The sequence below is a fragment of the Myotis nattereri genome (genome assembly GCF_964212035.1).
Source record: "Myotis nattereri genome assembly, chromosome: 5".
In the NCBI taxonomy this organism is placed as follows: Eukaryota; Metazoa; Chordata; class Mammalia; order Chiroptera; family Vespertilionidae; genus Myotis; species Myotis nattereri.
This window is the reverse complement of record NC_138080.1, coordinates 34603560-34629882: the sequence shown is the minus strand read 5'-3', so window position 1 is coordinate 34629882 and position 26323 is coordinate 34603560. Positions and strand designations below refer to the sequence as shown.

The following is a 26323-nucleotide window of genomic DNA, read 5'->3' as shown; positions in this document are numbered from 1 at the left end:
ATCTTTTCGGCACGAGTGTGGTTTCTCATGTTTACTTTTGGATGTCACTCTCGTGGCCTGTCTCTCAGACCAGGTGACCTCTTTCTGGAGTACCTGCCGCTCTGTGTGGCTGTCTTGTTATTACCTGTTGACTCCAGCCAGGCAAGTCACCAGGTGGTTCTCGCCCCTCCCCACCCCCATCCGCCCCTTACAAGCCCCACTGTCTGTTTATTCAGTGCCATCGGGGAATGCCATTATTCACGCAAAGGACTGTTGAGTTCCAAATACTTTCTCTATTTTAACCACTTAAATGAAAGGAGTATAGGAACCCGAGTCTGCATTTCTCTGCCTTCTCAAAGGAGTGAGAACATAGGAAGCCTTTTCCTTGTGTCTTAAGATCGGCCCCTTGGGCATCGTGGCCACAAAGTCTTCCCTTTTTGGCACATGTGACACTCAGGGCCTTAGGCTAATGGGCTCCTGGATTATTAGGCTTTTATTATTATCATCATTATTATTTTAAATATATTATTATTAGGCTTTTATTATCATTATTATTTTAAATATATTTCTATTGATTTCAGAGAGGAAGGGAGAAGGAGAGAGAGATAGAAACATCAGTGGTGAGAGAATCATGGATCGGCTGCCTGCTGCACACCCCACACTGGGATTGAGCCCGAAACCCGGGCATGTGCCCTGACTGGGAATCGAATTGTGACCTCCTGGTTCACAGGTCGACGCTCAACCACTCAGCCACGGCAGATTGTTTGGCTTTTAAAGTTCTCCTCTCCACGTTTTATATTTTCAGGAGAGTTCTTTGTTGTCAGCTTTTGCTTTGCTTTCCTATCACTACCTCGAGGAAACATTTCTTCCTTGCAGCGTTGTGAAGGTTAGATAAGGCAGTGCCAAGGTGTCAGGGCCATGTCTCCAGAGCCCTGGACCCTGCACCCCGGTCCGGAGCCCCTGCCCTGCTGCTGGGTCTCCACTTGTGGGGAAGAGGGAACAGGCCCAGGGAGCAGCCAGGAGAGTGGCCAGCACCAGTGCTTGCCAGCTTCAGCAAACAGGTGACCTCCTTGAGGAACATTGGTTTTCTGAGCTGTAACATGGAGATTATACTGTCCGTCCACATTTTCTTGAGTTGCTGAGAGGTCAGGGCAAACAGGAAAGGTCCCCAATGTGTGCATTATAATGGGTGTAAACCTCAGTGCCATTCAAGCATTTACTCATGGGAGGTTTGAGTTAATGCGAGGGTCTCTTCTAAGCTTACGCTGAAAACTGCTGGAGAAAATTGTTAATTCTTTGAGGCTTGTGTTCCCAGGGATACTCAGCTCCTGGCTCCCTCCTTGCTGCAGCCTCTGGGTAAAATGCCGAGTCAGCAATCATCCGCCCCCTTCCCCGCCCCTCTCCCTCCCTTCTGGAACGCTCACATAGTTTTAGCACAGTGTAAATCAGGTTTGACCACCATGCACGCACGTACCCACACGTACACAGGGCATATGCACTCCCCCTCCCCCGGTGCATGTACAGAGCAGTGCCGGAAACCCCTCTGCCTCCCACAACACACGCCTGTGAGCTTGGTGTTACCTGTGCCTGCTTCCTTATTTAGGATTCCTAACTTGCTTTTAAGGCACCACTCTTGTCTTAGTACTGGGTTGAAACACTAAAACTCTCCCCTTGCTTTTGATACCTGTCTTCGTTTTAGGGCAAGCAGCAAGGATGACTTCTTAGAGCTCATTCTTTTTTGAATCTGGGGCTCTCTGGAATATCAGCTCCTTAACATCATACATCTGATGAGATGAGCAAGATGTGGCCTCTGCCCTCAACGGGCTTGCAGTGAGGAAGAGACAGTCCCATTCGTCCTGTTAGAAACAGTTTCCTAAGCCCCAGCGATGCACCGGGCCCTGTGCTAAGAATAGTCATATGTAGTGCAGACGCGTGTATGCATGACAGAGCGCGGAACAGAGAGCCGCGCGTGGCCCTGGTGGTTTGGAAGCCGATGGGGAGCGAGGTGTGAAGGAAGGGGAAGTGTGCTGGTTCCTGGGCAGAGCTGTGAAACACACGCTCGTCCTGCCGGCAGTGCAAACAGAGCCGTCTCTTTCACTTGATTGAAGACTGTTGGGTGGTCGAACCAACAAAAGTATTTGTTGATCGGGGTCCTTCATTATTTGCTGGAGAAAATTCGGTGTCACCAATCGATGACCTATTTCTACAGCCCGTCTGCCGGAACAGGAAAATAGCACTGCTCTTTGGGCCCCTTATTTCTTCCTTCCATGATCCTGTTCCATCTATTCCTCACAGCAACGGGAAGGCTGGGTGCTCACTTAGAGGGGATGCTGGGGCCAGGATTCCAGCCCCTGAATGGGAGAGGGGCAACCTGTAAGATTCCCGTCCATCCTGATATAGCCTATCACTTTAATTTTATGGGTAGTCTAAACTCTTACACATTGACCAGTTTTTAAAAGCCTTCAGAAAGACAAGAATTTAAATGCTCTAAAAATCCAAATGGTCTTTCTCTGAATAGCTGATTTAGAAACGTTGGTATTGAATCAATCACTAACATGCTCAGTGCTGTGTACCTTAATCTTGTATTGTGAAAATCTAAAATGCATACCACACATTTTAGAAATGGTGTGGCTCAGTGGTTGAGCATCGACCTATGAACCAGGAGGTTACAGTTCGATTCCCGTTCGGGGCACATGCCTGGGTTGTGGGTTCAATCCCCAGTGTGAGGCATGCAGGAGGTAGCCGATCAGTGATTGTCTTTCATCATTGATGTTTCTATCTCTCCCGCCCTCTCCCGCCCTCTCCGAAACCAATAAAAATGTATTTCAAAAAATAAAAATGGTATAACAGGGACTGTTACATAACTTGAGAGATATAAAAGTTTTGGCTCATACCCTTGGCTACTCTTGGAGGGTTTTCTAGCCAAAGCCAGGCTGGGCAGAGTGTCCTCTGGGAAGAAAAGGTCAGTATATGCTCAGTGAAGTGAGTATTTTTTCACTTTTTCTGGAGAAGGCAGTCCAGGAAAAAAAAAGACTTGAGAACCACCAGGCGGCATTTGGGTGGTGATGCCGGGGTATGACACCTTGCTTCTGCCAAGTTCAGACGGTGACCTGCACTCTTAGAGGCCCTTAGACATACCTGCATATGTTGTAAATACGCTGCACATGCACCTGCATCTCTCAGAGACGGCCCCTGGCTAAGAGGTGCTGGAAAATATTTGGGAATCCTGATCTCCATTGAGTTGTGTTGTAAAAGAAGAGATGTTCATTGCTACATTTTAACCTTTGAATGAGCTTAGATTACAGGGGTGGGCAAACTTTTTGACTCGAGGGCCACAATGGGTTCTTAAACTGGACCGGAGGGCCGGAACAAAAGCATGGATGGAGTGTTTGTGTGAACTAATATAAATTCAAAGTAAACATCATTACATAAAAGGGTACGGTTTTTTTTTTTTTTTTTTTTTTTTTTTTTTTTTTTTTAGTTTTATTCATTTCAAACGGGCCGGATCCCGCCCGCGGGCTGTAGTTTGCCCACGGCTGACTTAGAACATCACACTGGAAAAAGTTTTTAGTTAAAACTTTACAGATTTTCTTTAAAAATATATATGTATTGGTTTCATAAATGGAATCAGGCAGAGGGAGATAGAAACATCAATGATGAGAGAGAATCAATGATCGGCTGCCTACTGCACGCCGCCTACTGAGGATGGAGCCCACAACCCGGGCATGTGCCTTGTCTGGGAGTTGAATCATGACCTGCTAGTTCATAGGTCGAAGCTCAACCCCTGAGCCACACCGGCTGGGCAAAACTTGACAGATTTTAAAGGAAAAACTGAGCACCTCTCTGATAAAAGTTTAAGGATCTGATGCAAAATATTAGCCAAAGAACTAAAAACTCCAACTGGCATTCTGTGCAGTAGTTACCCAGTGGAGATCATGAATTAGAAAGCGGAGGTTCAGTAGAGAACCTGAAACTTGGCAACGGGTTGCTGTCCCTCACCTTGATTCATAAATTAATTGTTCATTCGAGAGCTTGTAGCAGACACCCAGGATTTAGCAAATGAGAGTCTTACTCCAAACTTAACTCTCTGTAACTAAAAAAGAAAAAAGAAAACAAACCCAAATTATTAGTGATGTAATGAATCATTTTGACTTATTACCTGTGTCCTAGAAGTGCCACTGGGTGATGTCATGGCTTGCTGCAGTGTCCCTAGGTAGGCGAGAACAACCATTGTGCGGGAGCGGCCCGAGACATGTGGTTGTCCGGCAACAGTTACGTGTCAAATAGCAATTGGCAACTCAGAACCACAGAGAAGGCTTGTTTTCCTCTCCTGTCTGATCCAGTGATTTAACTGAGGGCAGATGTCCTCATTTAAGGGCCACTGGCACATCAGAGTATGTTTTCTGAGCCTGGAAAGGGGCTAACCCCTTTTGGACATTGACCAAAATATGTATTCTAGTTAGCTCACCCCTCCTATTTGTGACTACGGAAGGAGTGAGAAGCCCAGAGGCCCCAGGATCCTCTTAAGACTGTACACCAGCCGGACGTCCTTTTTAGCACCAGTTTGTTCCAATCAAGGAATTCCGTACCTCAGGAATGTAACATCAGAAAGTGAGATTGGGCTACATGTCGAAACATTGGTATTGTTATCCTTTAAAGCAGTGGTTTTCAACCTTCCTAATGCCGCGACCCTTTAATACAGTTCCTCATGTTGTGGTGACCCCCAACCATAAAATTATTTTCGTTGCTACTTCATAACTGTAATGTTGCTACTGTTATGAATCGTCATGTAAATATCTGATATGCAGGATGTATTTAGGCGACCCCTGTGAAAGGGTCGTTCGACCCCCAAAGGGGTTGCGACCCACAGGTTGAGAACCGCTGCTTTAAAGGATGTTTCTTGATTTCTCTTGGCTGTACCAGATCACATGGCAAATTAGGGCATGGCTGGTTTGTATGGACCTTGGATTACTCCCGAGAAAGAAACCCATAGGGGAGTGAATAGAAGCAGCGATCAGGGAAGAGAGATTTGAAGAAGTCTCCAGTTAGATTGATAGACGTGTGCTAAGAGGGAAGGTGGGACCCTTAATCCCAGGTATAAAGTAACAGGTGAGCCTGAAAAGTCACTCGAAGGTCCAGAGTTAACCTGGCTCCTCCAGTTAACCTGCTGCCCGGCTGACCTCCGTAGGTGCTCTCATCCACTTCTGAGCCCTTGAAGGGCTCTGTTATCTGTAGAGCTATGCCCATAATATAGAGAGTGCGCTGAGAAATACAGGAGAGGCAGTGAATCCCACTTGGCGATGCTGCCCAGCCTACATTTAGTCTAGATTCGTATTTTTCACGTTCGTGCTGCCAGTCACTCGTATAAACCTGGCTACAATCTTTTGAGACCGATTGCGTAATTTCTCTGCTCCCGCTCAGAGGGCAGTATGTGTATAAAGGTCTCCCCAAACCACTAAATGATTAACAGTGACTTGGACTGCTTAACAAGGTCAGACTAAAGCATTGACCTCTGTTTTGTAGGTAAGAGGCTAAGACGCCAGTGAAGAGATTTCTCAAGGAAAGAAATTGTACAAAGAAACTGAAGTAGAGGCTTGCAGGATCAGAGGGTTTTTTTTTTCTTCTTTTCTTTTTTTCTATTAAGGGTCACTGACAAAGGCGGGAAAAATACATGTAGGTAAAAAGCAACTTAATAGCCAAAACCGGTTTGGCTCAGTGGATAGAGCGTCGGCCTGCAGACTGAAAGGTCCCAGGTTCGATTCCGGTCAAGGGCATGTACCTGGGTTGCGGGCATATCCTCAGTGGGGGGTGTGCAGGAGGCTGCTGATCAATGTTTCTCTCCCATCGATGTTTCTAACTCTCTATCTCTCTCCCTTCCTCTCTGTAAAAAATCAATAAAATATATTAAAAAAAAAAGAAAAAGCAACTTAATGGAGTGTTTTATTTTGAGAGATCCCACACCTCCTGGGATAATGGCAGGATTATGACCTTTGGCCCCAGGTAGCATGGGTGCAGCACCCCTCAAACCTCCCCAACCCCCTTCTGCTGGCTCCTAGTTGTGTAGCCTCAGCACTCTAAGCTCTCTATGGCTCAGTCTCCCCATCAGAAATAAAAGGCCATTATGTTTATCTCAGATTGTTCTGAGGATTAAATTAGATACAATTTGTGAAAGCTAGTGCCTAGGAGGCACTCGACAAAGGCAGTTTCTCTTCCTTCTTTCTCTTCTGCTTTTAAAAATTAAGATGTGGGCATATGATCTACGAATAAAATAAAGCACATTTCAGTGTGGAATTTGGAGAAAGGCCAGAGAAGAGAGCAAACAGACGCGGGAACCAACCAGAAGCGGGCAGGTTCACCAGCTCGGCAAATCCCGCAGGCTGTGGAAGGTGTCAGTTCACAAACCAAATAAAAAAGTATTTTTTACATTAACAAAAAAGAAAAGAAGGCTGATAAAAACATCGTCAGTCTGTTAGCCGAATATTTCAGGCTCCATCTGGAGACTGGAAGCCCAGGAATTTTGGAAATAGGACTTTTTCTTAATTTTCAGAGGTAGAAACCTCAAACTTCCTGTTGTGGAAAGTGGGGGTAGCTACTGGTTTTTTGGTCTAGAAAAGGTTGTTTCTTTTCTCTGGATGGATGCTGCCCTCTGATGTCTCTCAGCGGTACTGTGGCCTCACCTCTAGCTGTTGGTCCACGGAATTAAATGGAGAGTCAGAGGTTCTTTTTTTCCTTTTTCTTTTTAAAATATATTTTATTGATTTTTTACAGAGAGGAAGGGAGAGGGATAGAGAGTTAGAAACATCGATCAGCTGCCTCCTGCACACCTCCTACTAAGGATATGCCTGCAACCAAGGTACATGCCCTTGACCGGAATCGAACCTGGGACCTTTCAGTCTGCAGGCTGATGCTCTATCCACTGAACCAAACCAGTTAGGACGAGTTTGAGATTCCTGTTTCTGGCTTGAGGCTTCAAGGATGAAGGGAGGTGAGTGGGTTGTAAAAACCGAGTTAGTTGGATGTACATTTTTTTGGCCAAAAATTTACTTCTCACATTCTTCTCCCTTTTCATTATAATAAAGCTTTCTGCCATAGTGCTGTTACTGGCTGTGAAGTCACCAGACAGCTGAACTGGAGCTCCTTACGGTGCTGGGACTCTGACCTTGTTTTTACCTTTTCTCTCCTTTCTGGGGAATTCCTGCCGGAGATACTATGCTCTCTGCTTCCAGCCCTAGAAGCTCTGAGTCAAAGACTTGTAAAACCCCCTTTTCTGTCACACTTGGCAGGTTGCGAAGAGCTTCTACAGCAGGGGTGGGGAACCCTTTTTCTGCCAAGGGCCATTTCGATATTTATAACATCATTCTAGGGCAGTGGTCGGCAAACTGCGGCTCGCGAGCCACATGCGGCTCTTTGGCCCCTTGAGTGTGGCTCTTCCACAAAATACTGACTTCTGCGCATGGGCCAGGAAGTTTCAATCGCACTGTACGTGCGCGCCCGCACGTGGTATTTTGTGGAAGAGCCACACTCAAGGGGCCAAAGAGCTGCATGTGGCTCGCGAGCCGCAGTTTGCCGACCACTGGGTATACCATCTAGGTTTGTGTATGTGCACGCTGATGTTTGCAGAATGTATCCTCGTCGTTAAGCGGTGCGTGACTGTATCAGATATCAGAACCTGACCTGGTGTGTGTGTGTGTGTGTGTGTGTGTGTGTGCGTGCGCGTGCGCGTGTGCTGAGGCTGAGCTCAGGATGCTGCCTGTGGGCAGAGCAGGTCAAACAACACAACACTGGCTACCGCCCCCAGGTATCATAATAAAGGGCTTGTTAAATTAACAGCGATGCGTCTGCCTAGGAAGATACTCTGTGGTTCCTAAAAGGGTTTTTATCAAATAACCTTGACCGATGCAGTTAAATCTATACAAGCTACTAAGCGAAAATGTAGTTTACCGAGCCGTGGTCCCGTTTTTGTAGAAGTAAAAGCATGGAATGCTATATAGCGAAAGCAGGTGTCTCTGGGAGGCAGCTTCTTGAGTGTGTGTGTGTGTTTGTGTGCGCGCACACACACTTATCAGTATTTTCTAAATGTCCTATGAGAAATGGGTATTACTTCTGTAAAAAGAAAAATATTGCAAAAGTTACTATCAAACGTTTCATCCATTTCAATAGGCACTGACACTGCTGCTCTGTGTAGGGAGGGCGCTGACTGAAGCTTCCCGGTTCCTCCAGGCGATGGCTAAAAGGTTCTGTGTCCCCTCTGCCTCCCCAGGAAAGAGAGCAGCATGGCCAGTGTGCTGTCCCGGCGCCTCGGGAAACGGTCCCTCCTGGGAGCCCGGGTGTTGGGGCCACCCGGGGCTGCCCCACCTTCGGAGCCGCAGGCAGAGCTGCTGGAGGGGGTGGCTCCCCAGCCCTTCTTCACCTCCAAGGACACGTCCTGTCAGGAGCAGCCCAAGGAAGTCCTCAAGGCTCCCAGCACCTCAGGCCTCCAGCAGATGGCCTTTCAACCTGGGCAAAAGGTAGGATGGTGCCTGAGTGGACAGGTGCCCGACCTTCCCAGGCTTGTGGCCAGCAGGCCAGTGGTGCCCCGAGTGACAGGTGGGAACTCCCTGGGCATCATTTTGCGTGCGTACGGACCTTTAGCTTGCCGCCCTGTGGGCCTGTGGGCAGCAGGCTTCTCGAGAGAATGAGTCGTCAGCAGCAGACCCAGGACTGCTCCCTGACTGACAGTGCTGCCTGGAGAAAAGGCTGGTGAGACCTGACATCTGATTTTCTGGGCTTAGACCTACTCAAAACCTCAGTTTCAAGCATGGCCACAGCCCAGTTTTTCTTAACCTGCCTCAGTTTGCAACTTAACAAAACAAAGGGAAGAATCTCAGGCTTATGAGAGACAGATAAGGTTGTGTCTTCGAATTACCTTTTGAAGTTTTTAAGAGAGGAAGGTGTTCGTTTAGTCAGAATACTATTTGGTCTTTCTTTTCCAGTGTTTCTCCCCTTGTGTCAGGGCCTGTACCTGGTAGTATCACTAGATCCAGGTGCGTGGGCTTCTCTTTCATTGCCTTCTCCAGGGTCCATAGGTCGACTCTACCTCTTGTCTCCCTGCCGAGGCTTCTGTTTCCCACAGCTCGCTTCCCCAACTGCTCGGCAGCCCTTGAGAGAAGACGGGCTACCTCTCCATCCCTACCATCTTGTCCCTAGGTAGACTAGGAGCCCCTGAAGGGCAAAATGCAAGGCGAGTAATTCAAGGCAATAGTTGTGAGCCAGCAGATCTATAGGACGTTGGAGGCAATGCAGGGCAAGAATTCCAGAGGGCGGACACGGGTTCCAAATTCATTTGATTGGAATTTAACTCATTGGAGAATTTAACTCATTTGCATTTGAAGTAATGATTGGTAGGTAAGGACTTGCCGTTGTTACTTTCTTATATTCTGACTGTTTTGTAGTTTCTTTGTTCTTTCTTCCTCTTTTGCTGTCTTCCTCTGTGGTGTGTTGATTTTTTTTCAGAGTCATGCTTTGATTCTTTTTAATTTTTTGTGTATCATCTAGAGCAGCAGTTGCCAACCTTTCAGACCTCACAGACCAGTGGTCCGTGTACCACCGGTTGGCGACTGCTGAACTAGAGGTGTTTTTTTTTTTTCTGGTTGCCACAGGCTTACAGAAAACTGTCTAATTTAAGATGATAACAACTTAAGCTTCAATGGATACAGATTGTAAGTTCAGAAGAAAAAAAATCTCAGAAACTGACATGTTCACTTTCTCCGTATAGAGCAGTGGTTCCCAACCTTTTTTTGGCCATGCCCCACCTAAGCACCTGTAACCCCCCCCCCCTCCCCGTGACATATAATTCTTATTATTCAAATAGTGAACTATTCACATGGAGGAAGCCTAAAAGGCCATTAACTTGGTCTAAACAAGCTTCCAAAGAACATGGCATCCATGAAAGAGAAAAATGAAAGAACAAAAGGACAGTTGTAGTACCGAGGAAGAAATCACTAAGAAATTGTTAAAAAAATAATAATAATATGAAGTGATATGATAAAATAGCAAATAAAATTTCAAAACATATAATAGAGAACTGCAATGCATAAATAGGTCACAATATATATTTATATGCTGTACATGAGGCCCCTAGAACCCTAAGACATGCAAAAAATTCACTGTTAATGACTCATTCTCGAATGGCCCCCCCCCTTAAAAATCAAGTTGCTCCCCCTGTGGGGCGTGTGCCCCACGTTGGGAACCGCTGGGGTAGAAAGTTTATAAGGATCTGCTTTGGGAAGAACCAGTCCACTGGGGGCTCAGGTGGGAAGCGGATACCTGGCAGCATCTTGCTTAAATTACAGCCGAGTCGGGGACTTTGGGTGGTGTCAGGCGGATCCCAGGACGTGGGGCCTGTGGGCTAAGAACTACTAAGTGCTGATCCTGGTTGCTGCTTTTCTCTCCCACCAGGTGTATGTGTGGTACGGGGGGCAGGAGTGCACGGCACTGGTGGAGCAGCACAGTTGGGCAGAGGACAAGGTGACGGTCTGGCTGCTGGACCAGAAGTTACAGATCTGCTGCAAAGCGGAGGAGGTGTGGCTGGCCGAGCTGCAGGGCCCCGTTCCCCAGGGGCCACTTCCGGAGCAGGGAGCCCAGGCGCAAGCCTACAGGCCTGTCTCCAGGAACATTGACGTCCCCAAAAGGTTTGTGGGGGAGAACTGTGGCTCTGAAAATCATGTGGGTGGGGAGGAATGGGGTTGTGGCATGTTTTGTGATGGGGGAGGAATGTGCAAGTCCTAGGTGTCTAGTTGTCAAGATATTGGACAAATGGGACGCAGAGAGAAGAGACGGCATCCTTTAGAAAAGCCCGGAACGGTACCTGTTCTGCTATGTTTTTGGTTTGACTAAGGCCGTGGTCGGCAAACTGCGGCTCACGAGCCACATGCGGCTCTTTGGCCCCTTGAGTGTGGCTCTTCCTAAGCCTTAGGAGTACCCTAATTAAGTTAATAACAACGTACCTACCTATATAGTTTAAGTTTAAAAAATTTGGCTCTCAAAAGAAATTTCAATTGTTGTACTGTTGATATTTGGCTCTGTTGACTAATGAGTTTGCCGACCACTGGCTAAGGGGTGTTTTTCCTCTCTTCATACTTAGATTAAAATTAGGTCTTAGTTTTTCATGCTGAGAGACAGAAAAAATGGCTTAGATCAGGAATCGGTGAACTTGTTCTGAATGGGCCAGATAGTAAGTAGGGTAGACTTTGTGGGCCATGGGGCCCCTGTCCCGGAGACTCCGCTCTGCTGTGGTCGTGTGAGGGCAGCCACAGATAAGGAAACACACAGGCACGGCTGCGAGCCAATGAAACTTCACTTGTGGACACTCAGATTTCGATTTTACATAGTTTCTATGTGTCACATGTCAAGAAATAATACTCTTCTTTTGATTTATAAAACCATTAAAAAATTATAAAACCATTCTTAGCTTGGGAGCCATACAGAAGCAGGCGACAGGCCACATTTGGTCCACAGCCCATAGATTGCTGACCCCTCGCTTAGACATTCAAAACCATTGATTTTTAAAAAATTTTATTTCTCAATTACAGTATATGTTCAGTATTATTTTGTATTAGTTTCAGGTGTTCAACATAGTTCAAAACCACTAATGCTGAATGCAGTCTGTGTGAATGTATATCTGGCTTTAGAATTTTATGATACCATTTTCCCCTGAGGGGGAATATATGTATATATATACCTTTCTCCTAGTTTCTGTTACATACTCTTTGTACATTGATCTTTTAAAATTAAAAAAGAAAGTCTGCCAATGGAGATTGTCTTATATCCAGGATGTGCACACAGTTAATCCTCATTGCACCTCTTTCTGTGCTTGTCTATGGGCAATACTGCCATTGACAGTACACCCAGAATATTGAGACCAGACCAGAGCAACAATATTTGTGATTGTGAATTCAGAGGAATGTTGGCAAAGAACTTGTTTTTCTACTGATGGAAATAAAAATACAAAGATCACGTATAACAAAGGGATGCTAATATGTTTAACATATTACTGGCCTTCGTTTAACTACTTTAAACCCAGTCACACATTTTGGTGGCTCTTCATTGTAAAGAAAGGATTATTACAGTGCTTTGAAATAGATGAGCTACCTACAAATGTATTTCAGACGAACTTTTCATGCCTTAGCATTAACTTATAGACAGCTCTAAATTTACTTCCACGTAATGTAACTTTATATGGATTTTTTTAAAAAATCGCATGTAAAATTTTATAGACCTCTGCTGTATAAAGCATTGAGATTTACTTTAGTGCTTCTGGTTTACTCGTGCATTGCTTATGTTCTAGGTTGTGTTGACATTCAGAAACTAACAGAATTCCTCATCATTTTTCTTGGGGGAGGGGAAAGGGATTGGTTAGTGTAATTGTTTCCTCTTAAATTTAAGATGGGGAAAGAAAGGTAATTTTAGTGCTTTCGAATTCTAGTGGGCATTCTTTTTGTCCATGCTCTCTTTCATTGCTTTGACTCTCCTTCCTTCCCCCGAAAATACAGTTCTCTATTTTAAGCTGCAGAGTTAGTAAGGAAGTGAATCCAGGGGAGAGAATGGAGTTGCCTCTGGGTGTCAGCAGTGGGATGGGGACCGACCCCCTTAGACTGGGGTTGACTGATACTATAAACGTAATCCAGAATGAGTATTTTTCATGAAGATGAGGGGAGACCTTCATGCTTTATTTAACGTACACGCTGGCTGATTGGAGTGGGGATGAGGAGGGGACAGCCCAGATAGGTAATATAATCACGTGACCAGCAGTGCCAGCATGTAACCTCTGGCCCTCACCTGTTTGAATCCAGGAAGTCCGAGGCGGTGGAAATGGACGAGATGATGGCGGCCATGGTGCTGACGTCCCTGTCCTGCAGCCCGGTCGTGCAGAGTCCTCCTGGGGCCGAGGCCAACTTCTCTGGTGAGGAAGGGAGTCTGCGTGGGTTCTGGGTGTGGCAGAGGCTCGTCACTCACGTCCTCTGCTCTGAGCAGCTAATTGCCAAAGGACTGGCCTGGCATCAGGATTCCGGAGTCCCTTCTTTCTTGTGTCCCAGACTGGCTGAGTGACACTGAGTCGGATGCTTCCGTTCTTTTTCCTCAGTTTCCTCCTCTGGGGAGAAGTTTCCTGGTGCATTGTGAAGATGATTGAGCACGGGGCTGAGCCACACTGGCCACTTGAGTAAGTTCTTCTATGGGAGTAAGTGAGTGAGGCACTTTGGTGGGGGCCTGAACCAGGCCCACGGAGGAATATTTGGTTCACAAAGGCAGGAACTTTCTAAAGGGTCCCCGAGTGGCCTCAGGAGATTCACGCCCCTGTTCCAAGTGCCTACGTCAGCCTTGTAAATCAGCGCGGGCCTACCGGCCAAGGACCTAGAATAAACACGCCGAAGTCTAAAGTAAATCTGATTGCTTCATGCAAAGCGATGGAAGGACTTCACAGCAAATTGACAGATTAAAGGAAATTCTTCTGGTGCGACCCCCAAAATACACTATCAGTAATATGGAGGAGGAAGAAGGGTTGCTGGATATTAGTAGTTTGGCAAGACTGGTGGTGAACCTGAATGTTTCATTTGGAAAGTCGCTATGGGGCTGGCCTGACTTACTCCCAGGGAATAACTTCTTCATTGGTGAGATCTAACTGAAAATACAGAGTCAGCAGGAAAGTGGCCTTTACCAGTATCCCTCCTAAGTCATCTTTCTAGATACAAAGTCAATTCAAAGGAGAGATGAAGCAAATCTACTTTCTTCACCCAAAGCCCGTCATCAGTGACGACTTTGCTCGTTGGTTGTTGTGTCTGATCCCACCTGTGGTGAAGCCTGGCGTGCGTTGTGCATCTGCTCTGTTAGCACCGAGAGCGACACAAACACAACGGGAGGTGGGAGTCAGTTTTAAGTTCTCAGGAAATTCTACGAGTTTAGGAGATCCAGGAGGTTGGTCAATAGGAGGAGGATCCAGAAAAGTATCAGAAAGGGAAAGAAAATCATTGACTTCAATTCCCATCAGGTTTTGTGTATATATGTGTGTGTAGAATACATATATAATATTCACACACACACACACACACACACTCACACGCACCCAACACCAACACATATACATCTAACATAATATGCCACGATCCTGACATCTGAAGTCCCTTTTGGACACAAAATGTAGTAGTTTATTAAAGATGTTTTTCCATTATATGTCTGGTCTTATGACTGAAATCAGTGGAAATATAAGGCTTCCTTGGCAGTGAATGATATTGAAGTATTCTGCCGCAAGGTGGGGTCTACACAATCGCCCACACCTTGCTCTAACCATGGATACTGTTTGCACAGAAACCACTCTTCCCTTTGGTGTCTGTGTTGTTAGGGTGGTCCTGCGCACACATGTGTGTCGAGACCAGAGGGGATTATAAATATTTTTTAGAGGTTCGCTGTATGCTCTCATTGCTGTGTTCTTGCAGAGGAGCACTTGGTTTTCATGCATAGACTAGCCAGTACCTCCCCTAGAAAATCGCACAATTGAAGGTAGGGTAATTTATGTTCATCTTACAACGTATAGATTAATTTGTGAAATTAACCTTTTGCTTTTTAAAATATTTTTTTTTCCTCCGTGTGCCAATCTGCCAGTTCCAGCGTTTGAGCCATTTGCATGGCTCCCTGTGGAAGGTTGCTGTGTTGTAGGGTTTCCCTGTGTTTGACCTGCTCTTCTCCAGAGTCCTGATTGTGTTAGAGGTAGCATTCTGCTTCTTTGCCCTTCTCTCCTTGAGTGGGGGTGTGGGGGCCCTGGACCTATTGGGCTGTTGGGGCTCCTGAGTTCTTCCCCAAAGGGCTCCCCTATTTTGGAAGCCCCATGTATCTATGTCAGAAACTCTTGGTTTCCAGGGAGTCATAGCTTTGAGACATAACAGTTGATACTTAGGGAGGGAAGAGCTCATAGCATCCCATGCTGTGTGGGTGGACTTCTGCTGGCGGGTGTGACTAACGAAGGAGAGCCTGCATGGGCAACATGCAGCAGGAATGCTGGGTGTCTACCCCAGGGGTCTGGCTCAGTTGGGAATATGGAGCAGGATGAGAGAAAAGCAGTCAGATTTGTATCCTGGCTACAAAGGACGCGTCCGTCGATCTCAGAACCCAGGTTACGGACGAGGCTCCGTGGAAAGCCTGTCCGTGGTGGGAGTTGGGGTGGTTGGGGACATGGGCACCACACTGTTTCCTTCTTCTCTTGCTATTTCCATGTCTGAGAATGTCAGATTCTCCTGTCCTATTAAGGAATCGGGACTTATGGCCTGGGCGATGGAAGAGTCTGGGCTGGGCCTGAAGTAGCCCTAAGACAGGCAGTTTAAAAACCGGAAGTGTCACGTCTCACGGTGATCTTCCTCCTTCTCGGACGCACAGCTGGGAGCAGGCGGCAGGTTCAGGGCCTGCTGGCGTCACCCAGGCATCTGTCATTGGTCTGAATTACTCTCAGGACTTATCTTCTCTAAACTCGTTACTGGTGGGTAAAAGCAGCCACCTGGGCTGCCGCCACATGTCCCTGTAGAGCTGGCTGCATGGTTTCTTCCCACAGGCAGTTTTTGATGGACTTGCCTGGGTTTAAGTGATCAGTAGGGATTTTTCAAGAAAGCCTGGTCAACAAGCTCTTAGCTTGGCCTCTCCATCCTACTCCGCTGTGGGGAAGGCACTCAGTGATCTCCGGCACATGTCTGTGCACCTTCTCACCCACTCTTTTAGGCCTAGAGGCAGTAGAATCTTTCCCCTCCCCTTCCCCCTGCCATTTATTTATTTATTTATTTATTTATTTATTATAGTTAGTTATTAATTTCAGAGAGGAAGGAAGAGAGACAGAGAGAGAAACATCAATGATGAGAGGAAATCATTGATTGGCTGCCTCCTGCAAGTCCCACACTGGGTATCGAGCTTGCAACCTGGGTATGTGCCCTAACTGGGAATCGAACCGTGACCTTCTGGTTCATAGGTTGATAATCAACCAGGGAGTCATGCCGGCTAGGCCCCCTGACTTTTTTTAAAACATATAAAGTGAGAAACACATTAAAAACACATACACACATATATTTTTCTTTTATTTCAGAGAGGAAGGGAAAGGGAGAGAGAGATAGAAACATCAGTGATGACAGAGAATGAATCATTGGTCGGCTACCTCCTACATACCCCCCACTGGGGATTGAGCCCACAACTCGGGCATGTGCCCTGACCAGGAATTGAACCATGACCTCCAGGTTCATAGGTCGATGCTCAACCACTGAGCCACACCAGGCGGGCAGTGAGAAACACATTTTAATTCGGTTCTCTTTCTGTTAATAACATACAATTTGAAGTTTCAGTGTGTGCTTGTCGGTCAGTGGTTATCAGCGTGGCCGTGGCAGGAGATGGCCACTGGAGCCGAGCAGGACTGCCCAGGGGCATTGCTGCGATGAGGTGCAATGTCTCCTCATTTTTACTGACGCTCAGAAAGGGGAGGTTTGGGTTTTTCCCCCCTGACGTGGCACAGCCAGGCAGAGCCAGAGCCAGGAATTGGACTCAGGACCCAGGCTCCAGTCGGGAACGTCGTGGCCTCTGACCTGGGCTGTCCATGTGGAATCGGTGCAGACAGGGCCGTGCCAGAAGCGCTGTCTGGGGACGGGCCCATGAGCATCCTCTCTCTCTTCCCTCCGCCAGCTTCCCGTGCGGCCTGCGACCCTTGGAAGGAGAGCGGCGACGTGTCCGACAGCGGCAGCAGCACCACCAGCGGGCACTGGAGTGCGAGCAGTGGCGTTTCCACCCCCTCGCCCCCCCACCCCCAGGCCAGCCCCAAGTATCTGGGGGACGCCTTTGGTTCTCCCCAAACCGATGCTGGATTTGAAACTGATCCAGACGCTTTCCTGTTGGATGAACCAGCTCCACGTAAAAGAAAGGTACGTGGTGATGTGAGCGTGAGCTCGGGCCGGCGAGGCTGACGGGTCCCAGGCGTTCTCAGGCTCCATCCCACTTTCGTTTTCCTCTGCTGCTGCTGTTCCCTCTTGACATTCCCAGGAGCTCTCTTCGATGCCGGTTCCTTTCTGCCTCTGCGCCGGTCCCCGCCTTTCTGCTGTTCTCCTGAGGCCTTGGTGGCACCAAGCGTTGCTGCCGGCCGCCAGGCCCGGCTCCTGGGCCGAGGCACTTTGCCCCTGCCTGTCAGCCTCTTTGGCCCCAGCGAGCCTTTTGTTAGGTTTTGTTTGCAGGAGGCTGACGTCCCCAGGAGGTGAGGATGGGAAGGGGATGAAGGAGAGAAGCGTGTCCCAATGACCCTGTCTTCCTTTCCCCTAGAACTCGGTGAAGGTGATGTACAAGTGCCTGTGGCCAAACTGCGGCAAAGTCCTGCGCTCCATCGTGGGCATCAAGCGCCACGTGAAGGCCCTCCACCTGGGGTAGGTGTGGGGCCCAGGGCCCGTTTGCCTCGGGCAGCATTCAGGTCTCCTCCACCCTGCTGATGCCTGGGCACCCACAGCCCAGAATGCGTCCAAGGAAATGGCTTGCGGAGAGCGCCACCTGGTGCCCGCCCCTGTGCCCAGCAGAGTAGCCTGTTGCAGAGAGTTCCTTGCTGGGAAGGAAGGACTCTCCTCTCCTGTCCCAGTGAATGGCGATCTATCTCAGCGGTTCTCAACCTGTGGGTCGCGACCCCTTTGGGGGTCGAACGACCCTTTCACAGGAGTACCCTAAGACCATCGGAAAACACATGTATAATTACATATTGTTTTTGTGATTAATCACTATGCTTTAATTATGTTCAATTTGTAACAATGAAATTGGGGGTCACCCCAACCTGAGAAACTGTGTTAAAGGGTCGCAGCATTAGGAAGGTTGAGAACCACTGGTCTATCTGTTCATGGGGAGGGAGCACCATCCGTCTGTGGATGTGTCATCTTGCCTCACTGTAGGATGCCAGCTGTTAGAATTCTGGGTAGAAACAGGGTGATTTGGGGAGATCCGTGGCGAGGCCTGCCCCTGCTTTCCCTTGGGGACCTGGGGCTCCGTCGATACGGCCGCCCCCGAGTCAGGGTGCTCTTGGCGGAGGGACTGGATCACAGCCCTTTCCCTGGAGGAGAGACTGTGACAGCAACGAGGTGGGCCCGACAGGACCCGTGGCGGGGCCCAGGGTCAGGCGACTCCTGCAGGAGGAGAGGTTCATACACCCTGTGAGAGAGGAGAAGCCTCAGGTGCAGGAGGAACAGTCCCAGTGATGTGCAAGCACGTCCTCCCCGTGATGTTGCGTTGGGAACAGGCTCCTGTGTGGCCTCTTGGGCTCCTTCCCTGACTCGCTGGGTGGCCCTGAGCAGACACCCCCTCTTGCGCCTCAGTTTCCCCTGTGTTTGAACTGAGGCAGCTTGCCCCTGACCACCGCCATGTCTCCCGCCCCCGCAGGGACTCTGTGGACTCCGACCAGTTCAAGCGGGAGGAGGACTTCTACTACACGGAAGTGCAGATGAAGGAGGAAGCTGCTGCTGCTGGCACCCCCTCCGCCGACTCAGCCCCCACCCCCGGTGTGACCAGCCCGCCCCTCGCCATTCTTCCACCGCCTCCTCCCAAAGGCCAGCCCTCGGGCCCAGAGCACCCTGGCCTGGAATCCTACCTGCCCTCCGGTGCTCTCAGCAAATCAGCTCCTGGCTCTTTCTGGCACATTCAGGCTGACCATGCGTACCAGGTATGGCTGGGGCACACTGGGAGCTTAGCCTTGCGACCGTGAGGATGTTCCGTGTCTGACCTGTCACCCACCAGCCTGATCACAGGCCACTGACCACCCTGATCGGAGGCTGAGTCCTATAGCTAAATGGGTCGCCTCTAACTTCTACAAAGAAGGAAAGGAAAATAAGTCACATTTGATAAATGAGGGGGGTTCCCGAGTTCTTCCTCGGTGGCTGTCACGTGTGATTACTAGAAATCTGATTGAACCTGCAAGCACCCAGGTTGATGGATTTGGACAGGGGAGATGTTACGCCGCTGGCTATAAAGGCGCATAGAGTCGTGTAATTGGGCTTCCCAGAGCAAATCCCTAGTCCCTAGAATTGTGTTACATTAACAAACAATCCAGCACCTATTTTTAAAAAAATATATATTTTATTGATTTTTTACAGAGAGGAAGGGAGAGGGATAGAGAGTTAGAAACACAGATGAGAGAGAAACATCGATCAGCTGCCTCCTGCACATCTCCTACTGGGGATGTGCCCACAACCAAGGTACATGCCCTTGACCGGATTCGAACCTGGGACCTTTCAGTCCGCAGGCTGATGCTCTATCCACGGAGCCACAGCGGCAAGGGCCCAGCACCTATTTGTCTAGCAGTGGGGTAAGCTTTCCAGACAGAATAAGACATTGTACTGACCTTGAGAAATGCACGGTTTAGCTGGAGAGAGAAATGCGTATGTAACTATGATTAATTATAATCGTCCATGTACCTTCCTGGAGGCACAAGACATTGTTGTGGGTACAGGAAGGACCAAGCTAGGATGCCCATGTGGTTGGGAAAGTTGTCACGGAGGGGGTGTCATTTAGGATGGTCTTCACTGTGCACGTAGTAGGTGTTCAGTAAATGCACAGCTTACCTTGTGCCAGTTTTTCTTCTAATGCTTTCGTGCCCACAGCTTGATTTTATCAGACTCCAGGCTGATTGGCAGGTTAGTAATTAGACAGCAGTGCTTTCAGTCAGAAAAACCTTTACAAAATGAGCCAGGTTTCCTCATTAGAATGAGTGGTCACTTAGCTATTTCATGTTTGACCAACTTTCAGGCGGCCCTTCAGGCACCTGGCTGCCGCTGGAGACTGTGGCTGGTGTTTTGATAGACAAACCTAAACCCGTTCATCCAGGAGAGTGTTGCTAATTCCACGTGGTTGCTGGGGACGCCCTACCCTTACTGCAGCAATCGCTCCCTGCTCAGGAGGCTTTGGGCCGTCTTTGGGGAACTGCCTATAGCGTGTTCTTGGTGGGTGATGATGACATCATGCGGCTAGCGTGTGCACCGGCTCTGAGAGGGGTTCCTAAAAAAGATTGGCGCCCAGGACTAAGGAGACAATGTCAGAGAGTTGGGAACTCTGCTGGTTCTCTTGGGAAGGGCATTCTGGCGGATCCCAGGGTTTCCCGCCAGAGACCTTCTGCTGTGCATCCTGATGTCACAGGAGGGTGGGTGGAGTCAGAGAGCCGGGACCTGGGCTGACTCTGTCTTGTCTCCCGCAGGCCCTGCCGTCCTTTCAGATCCCCGTCTCACCGCACATCTACACCAGTATCAGCTGGGCTGCCGCCCCCTCCACGGCCTCCTCCCTCACTCCGGTGAGTGCCGGTCTCCGAGTCCCAGGGCTCTGCCACACAGACCCAGTGCTGGGGCCATCTCCTCGCACTGCTCAGCAGCACCCACACTTCGTGAAGATCTCCCCCCGGCCTGGCACTCTCCAGCAGGTCCCAGCCCCTCTTAGCAGGTGGAAGGAGGGTGCCTGCAGAGAAGAAACCAGGTCATGCAAGTGTATTGCCAAGAAAATCACGAGGCGAGGCCAGGGTCAGTGCCCTGGTAGGCCCGAGTGTCTGTGGTGCTTGTTAAGAAGGGAGAGAATGTGGGGAACCTGGAGGGGAGGAGGGTGGAGGGCAAGCAAGGAGGTGGGAGCTGGTGGGGGCTGTGTAGGCCGGATCAGAAATCTCGCGGCCACCGGGGACCACTGCTCAGGTGGCTTGCCTCCGAACTAAAATGCACTGGAAGCCACTTGCACCGCCCACCGTGGGTTCTAGTCTTACACGTCTCCGGTGGAAGGGATCACACACTGGGAAGCCTGGGTGCCTGAACGTGGCGCTGAGACAGTGCCATCCCTTCTTTTCTGTCGCCTGTGGTGACTGCCTCTAAGTCTTGAGGGAGCAGCCCCTGAAGTGGCCAGGCCAGCTCCCCTGCCCGTGGCCCCAACTCTCTCATGAGCGTCACTGAGAGGCTTGCTCCTCACTCTCCCGCTCCCCTCACTTGGCCCCTGTTCACCTCCGTCTGAAATATCCTTCCGGAAAAGGCATGCTGGCCCTCCTGGCACAAGGAGGGGCCCTGCAGGCGTGGCTGCCTGCCCTGTGCTTACGGCCCCTCTCTCTGTGCCCAGGTCCGGAGCAGGTCGCTAAGCTTCAGCGAGCCCCAGCAGCCACCACCTGCCATGAAATCTCACCTGATTGTCACGTCTCCACCCCGGGCCCAGAGCAGCACCAGGTAAGGCCTCTGCTCCCAGCACCTCCTCCTGGCTTTCGTCCCCACTGTCTCCACTGCGAGCGTGGGCTCTGAGTCCACTGACCCTGGGCTTCAGGGTCAGTCCTGGGAACCAGGCGGGGCGGGGTGAGCCCGGCTGGAGGACACACCGCCTGTTTGCTCAGCCTCACACCTGGCCACTCTCCGGGGCTAACCACCAGCTGGTGACGTACCCTCGTTACTCTCCCTTGGCAGGAAGGCCCGCGGGGAGGCTAAGAAGTGCCGCAAAGTGTATGGCATTGAGCACCGGGACCAGTGGTGCACAGCCTGCCGCTGGAAGAAGGCCTGCCAGCGCTTCCTGGACTGAACCGGCCGGCCGGCTCCCCCTCGCTGCTCCCGGCCCCACGGCAGCCAGATGACAAAAGGCGGACCCGTGAGCCCTCAGCAGACACCTACCGATAAAGAGTGGACACTGGGAGTGTGGGCTCTCTTGGCTAAGGTTTAATACTTAAACCCCTTTTCCCTCCCTTGTGGGCACATTTTATTTTTTAAAAAGAGAAACGAACCTATTTTTTCCCCCTTCAAGGAGGTGAGAGCCAAAACTGACCAAGGGTATTCTGCAGCGAACTAGAGACCAAAGAATGAATGGGCCTCCCTTCCCCACATCCCCTCTCGCCAGGGGATTAGTGTGTAAGCATCAAAAGAAGGAACCGCTCATTCTGTTTCCTGCTGAGTTGGTGAATTCTTTGCTTTCTCAACTCACCCAGAAAGGACTGTGAGCAAGATGAATTTACTTTTCTTAAAAAAAAAAAAAAAAAAAAGTTTCTGGCTGATGACTCAGAGAGCAGGACCTGCCATTGGAGTGGGAAGAGTGGGGGGGGGTATCTGGGCAGTTTTTTGGGTTTTTTTTGCAGCAAGCCCTTCTCCACCTGAACCCTGGAGAATGGAGAGCTTGTCTCACCAAGCAGCTTCCATGGAAGTAAAAGGACAACCTTCTGGTGACAGCTCTCTGAATCTGGGTCCCCTCAGACGTTGGGTGGCATCCCAACACATACTGTGCGGCTGCTTCTCAAAGCCCAGACTCAGCGTTTTTTAAAGACTGTCCCCAAATAGCTGAGCCAAAAGGCTGATCAGAATTCACTTTTTGACATGTGGCGGTCAGACACTACCTTGATATTCTTTCCTCTTTCCTTGAGGAAAAGCGAGAGGGTTTCCGTATCAGTGAAAGCTCTCTGCTAAAACACTTTGTTTCCTTTTATGGTGTATTCAGAAGCCTTTATCTGATTAAAGTTCCCCTTTATTTGGGTGGTAGGTTCCTCTCTGCCTCTGCTTTCACCAGGGATTTCCCCATTTCCCTCCCGAGGCTACAGGCAGGGCTGGTGGGGAAGGAGAGAGAAGAGCATAGGTAGGTAGGTGAGTGGCAGCTTGCCCACCGATGGAGGAGCAGGTCTCTCATTGTTTGATGGCTCAGCTGCCCCTTTGGGAGCAATCTCATCCCTCCCTTAGGTGACAAGTGGGATAGGACACAAGGCAGGAGGCTTCTGGATTTGTTACCCTGGTTGGCCCAGCCCGGTGATGAGGAGGTAATGTTATCTTAGTGTGGTGTGACCTTCCCAGGTACCTGCTAGCACCTTCTTGCCTGAAGACAGGATGGAGAAGGTTAGAGAGAGTGCTGAGGAAATGGAGTGGAGAGGGGATGCCTTCCCAGCTCCTGGCGAGTTAGCCCGGGGTGTTTCTGGAGGCCTCAGCAACTGAGGGGAGCCTGTACTGCATTGCTCAGGAGGTTAATGAGCAAAGCTTGTCTTCGGAGAAGGAGAGAGATGTGGTGAGTTTAGTGCCATGCCCCCAGGGGTTAAGATGGGGTGAGCTGAGCCCCGAGGGAAGGCCCCTGTTGGTTTCAGAGCCTCGCCTTCCTTCCTAGAAACTGTGGCCATTCCCTGGGGCCTGCTTGACCAGCTGCCTTGGACCCATGTCCTAGATGTCAGGGGCTCAGGGAACTCCACCAAGCCACTCTGGGGACAGAGCAGCAGCATCCCCCCGCCCCCTTCCCCGTGGGCTGTCATTGAGCCCAGGAGGAAACCTGCCCCAGGGGGAAATACCTGGCTATTGGGAGCTCCTTTGGCCGCTTCCCGTGATGGGTGATGGGAATGTGCATATGCCTCGCTGTGGGAGGCAGGTGGAGTGTGAGGACACCTGCCCACCTGAGAACAGGGGTGTGGCTTGTGAAAGGTGATGGGGACCCGGGTTTGGTGACAGAGGGAAAGACAGTTATGCACAGGTGTCTTGGGTGGTGATGGGGTATATTTTTGTAACTTTGTGAAAAAAGGTATGTGGAATCTCTTCCTCGGTAAAGCTCAAAGCCAGGCCAGCAGGAGGTGGCCCAGGGCTCTCCTTCCTGTCCCTTCAGCCTCCCTGAGAATGAAAAGCTCGTCCTGATTCTACTCACCTCCCACGCTGTCCGTTTTCAGGGCTTCTCGGGGAGGGAAGGGGAGGGGAGGGCATGTGTGAGACGCGGGATGCTGCCCAGCAGTATCTTCCCTTCCCTCCCCTTCCCTTCTCAGTCCCATCTTTAGAAAAGCTGTTCTCATTTCCCCCCTCGGTTTGGATTGTGCAGATATAACTGGATATAAAGGTTTTCTCTAAGGGAGGTAGGCTTTTCATGTCTTTGGTACCCAGGGCAGAGAAGGAAGAGAGAAGGAAGAAGTTGGCAAAACCATTGAAAAACGGAGGTGGTTTTATTTTTTATTTTATCTTTTGGTGTTTTGTTTTGGTGCAGCTTTCCCTGTCTGCATTTGCTCCTGTCTTATTTCGGGTGGTGGCGGCCCCCTCTGGCCTCCCTCTTCCCGCACCTCAACCTCGTGGCTGTTGTGTTGGTTCTTGACATGTGGTCTGTCCTTGGGGTTACCCCGTTTGTTTCTTCTCGGAGGGTGGGATGGTTTGTGAACCGATCCAGTGATCGTGCCTGTTTTTTTTTTCATCTCTGTGTCTCTCTCCCTAACTTCCCGGCCCACCTGGGCAGCAGAATCTGAGAGAAGGTAAGATGCCACAGGTGCACGTTGGAAACTAACAGGACTGATCGTCAAATGCAGTTATTTTTGGGAAACTTTATTTCACTGGCATTACCCTTATTCAAAATACTTCTTGGAGTTACCTTGGGAGTCTGGTGCCTACCGTGACCAGCCTTAATGATACGAAACCTGCCCTCAGGCTTCCTCAGTGCAGAGTGAGTCCCGAATGTCGGTGGCCGAGTGGGGTCACGGGTGGAAAGCACAAGGACTGACTAGTGAGTACAGTAATTGGACTCAATTATGTGATGTTGGGGCTGGCTGGGGAAGCAGTTCTGCAGTTTTAGAGAGCATTTTGAGCTATGTCCACATGGCGATGGTACACCTATGGCTTCTGTCCTTGGAGGACATTATTAATTTGGAGGTGGATACTCTGATTTGTTTGAAGAAATCTGTCCTGTTATTTTCTGCTCCTCCCAGGTTCTGACTTTACCAGGGGCAAAAAAAAAAAAAAAAAAAAAAAAAAAAAGAGAGGGAGAGGGAGGGAGATAAATCCCATTTGTGAATTTGTCTTATTGGCGCCTTTTCCCCCAGCTGTCTTCCAAGTATTATTTTTACTGTTAAAAAAGTTTTTTGGTTTTTTTTTTAAATGTGAAATGTAATGTTTTTACAGCAACAATATGAAATATATTTTATAAGGAATAAAATGGTACATAAAATGGTACATTGTCTGATTGGATGTTGTGCCTGTCCCTCCCCTCCCCCCCACTCCCCTCCACTCCCCCCTTCCCCGCAAAGGATAGATAGCATGTCAGTCATCAGTCACCCTACGGGCAGAGCACGCACATTGATTTGCTTAGAATAACAGTAGGTACCATGATCAGGGACCAGGCCAAGAGTTGTGGGCCACCTCAGTAACCCGATGAAGGGGTTACTGTTATTATCCCCATTTTACAGATGCAGGGACTGAGGTTAAATAACCCTCCCAAGGTCGCACACTGGGAAATCATGGCACTAGGATTGCAATCCTGGCAGCATGAGTATTTTCTCGGTTGCTTATATTGGCCGTGGGAAGCATGTTCTTGGCCATGTTCCCGAGTCTGTTGGGGAGTTGGCAAGTGACTTAGGAGAAGATAAGTTACACGCTACTTACGGGACGAGTTCTGACCTAGGGAGCAACCTGGGCCACTCCCTGAATTCCTCGGTCCCATGTACTGTGATGGCCCAAATGGCCAGTTAGAGCTGGAGGGTGTTGAGAGCAGAAGCAACGTGGGACCATGCGGAGTGGGTTCCGAGGACCCCCGAGCAGGGCCTGACGGCGAGGGTGATGGCGCTGTGAGAGGGCCCGGGAGCTTGGTCACGGTTGGTCAAGCCCAGAAGAAGCCCCTGAAGCCGGTGCGGGAGGTTGTCCTTTGGCCTTTCTTCTTGCCTTGAGGTAGAACGGAGGGCTTCCTCCTCCTCCTTCCCTCTGTCCCTGTCTACCCCATCTCTCTAAGAAAGCCCAATAGAATCTGCTGCTTCGGTGCTGGTGGCCCCGCCCCCGCATCTGGTCACTGCCTCGGAGTTGGACGTCCTTCGTTTGCAGCCCTGGGCTCTCACAGGCTTACCTGATGGCTGCGTCTGCGGACCCCTCACTGTCTGGCTTCTGGTTGTCTGACCCACAGGAGGCCCCGGGCTGGAGTTGGAGGGGCTGAAGGAGAGAGGAGTTGCCTCTCCAGGCCCTGCCTGCGCTGAGCTCAGTGGGTTCGGTGACTCCCCCTCACCCAGGCCCTCCACCTCAGCAGAGCGCCCTACCCTCCCTGACGCTGTAGACGTTGGACTCCTCAGTCACTCTGCCTGGGTGCACCAGGTGTTCCTTGGCTGGACTCTGATAGTCACACACCTTAACATGTTTCGGGTTCAATTGGAGAAAAAAGGACAAACAGCAGGTTTGTCCAGGCTCTGCCCCTCGCCTCACATCCCAGTCCAGTCGTCCCAACCCAGCAGGACCTGCATCTCCTGCAGCTTGTTAAAAATGCCGGTTTCTGCCCTAACAGTTGGTTAGAGCAGTGGTCGCCAACCTTTCGGACCTCACGGACCACCAGAGCATCATCCCGATAGGCCACGGTGCTGGGTTCACTCCCCAGTCAGGGCACATACAAGAATCAACCAATG

General features: G+C 49.7%; 1 protein-coding gene across 2 annotated transcripts in view; it reads left to right on the top strand.

Annotated features, from left to right (window-relative positions):
• Positions 1–21965, top strand: part of ZNF395 (zinc finger protein 395) — a 40438-nt gene extending 18473 nt beyond the window's left edge. For both annotated transcript variants that reach the window (XM_081091092.1, XM_081091091.1), the window contains 9 exons: positions 8240–8486; positions 10417–10649; positions 12810–12919; positions 16663–16898; positions 17290–17390; positions 18385–18664; positions 20192–20284; positions 21085–21188; positions 21420–21965. In XM_081091092.1, coding sequence (XP_080947218.1) covers positions 8253–8486; positions 10417–10649; positions 12810–12919; positions 16663–16898; positions 17290–17390; positions 18385–18664; positions 20192–20284; positions 21085–21188; positions 21420–21531 — 1503 coding nt within the window. In that variant the 5' untranslated portion in view covers positions 8240–8252 and the 3' untranslated portion in view covers positions 21532–21965. The remainder of the gene's footprint in view (positions 1–8239; positions 8487–10416; positions 10650–12809; positions 12920–16662; positions 16899–17289; positions 17391–18384; positions 18665–20191; positions 20285–21084; positions 21189–21419) is intronic.
• The last annotated feature ends 4358 nt before the right edge of the window (positions 21966–26323 follow it).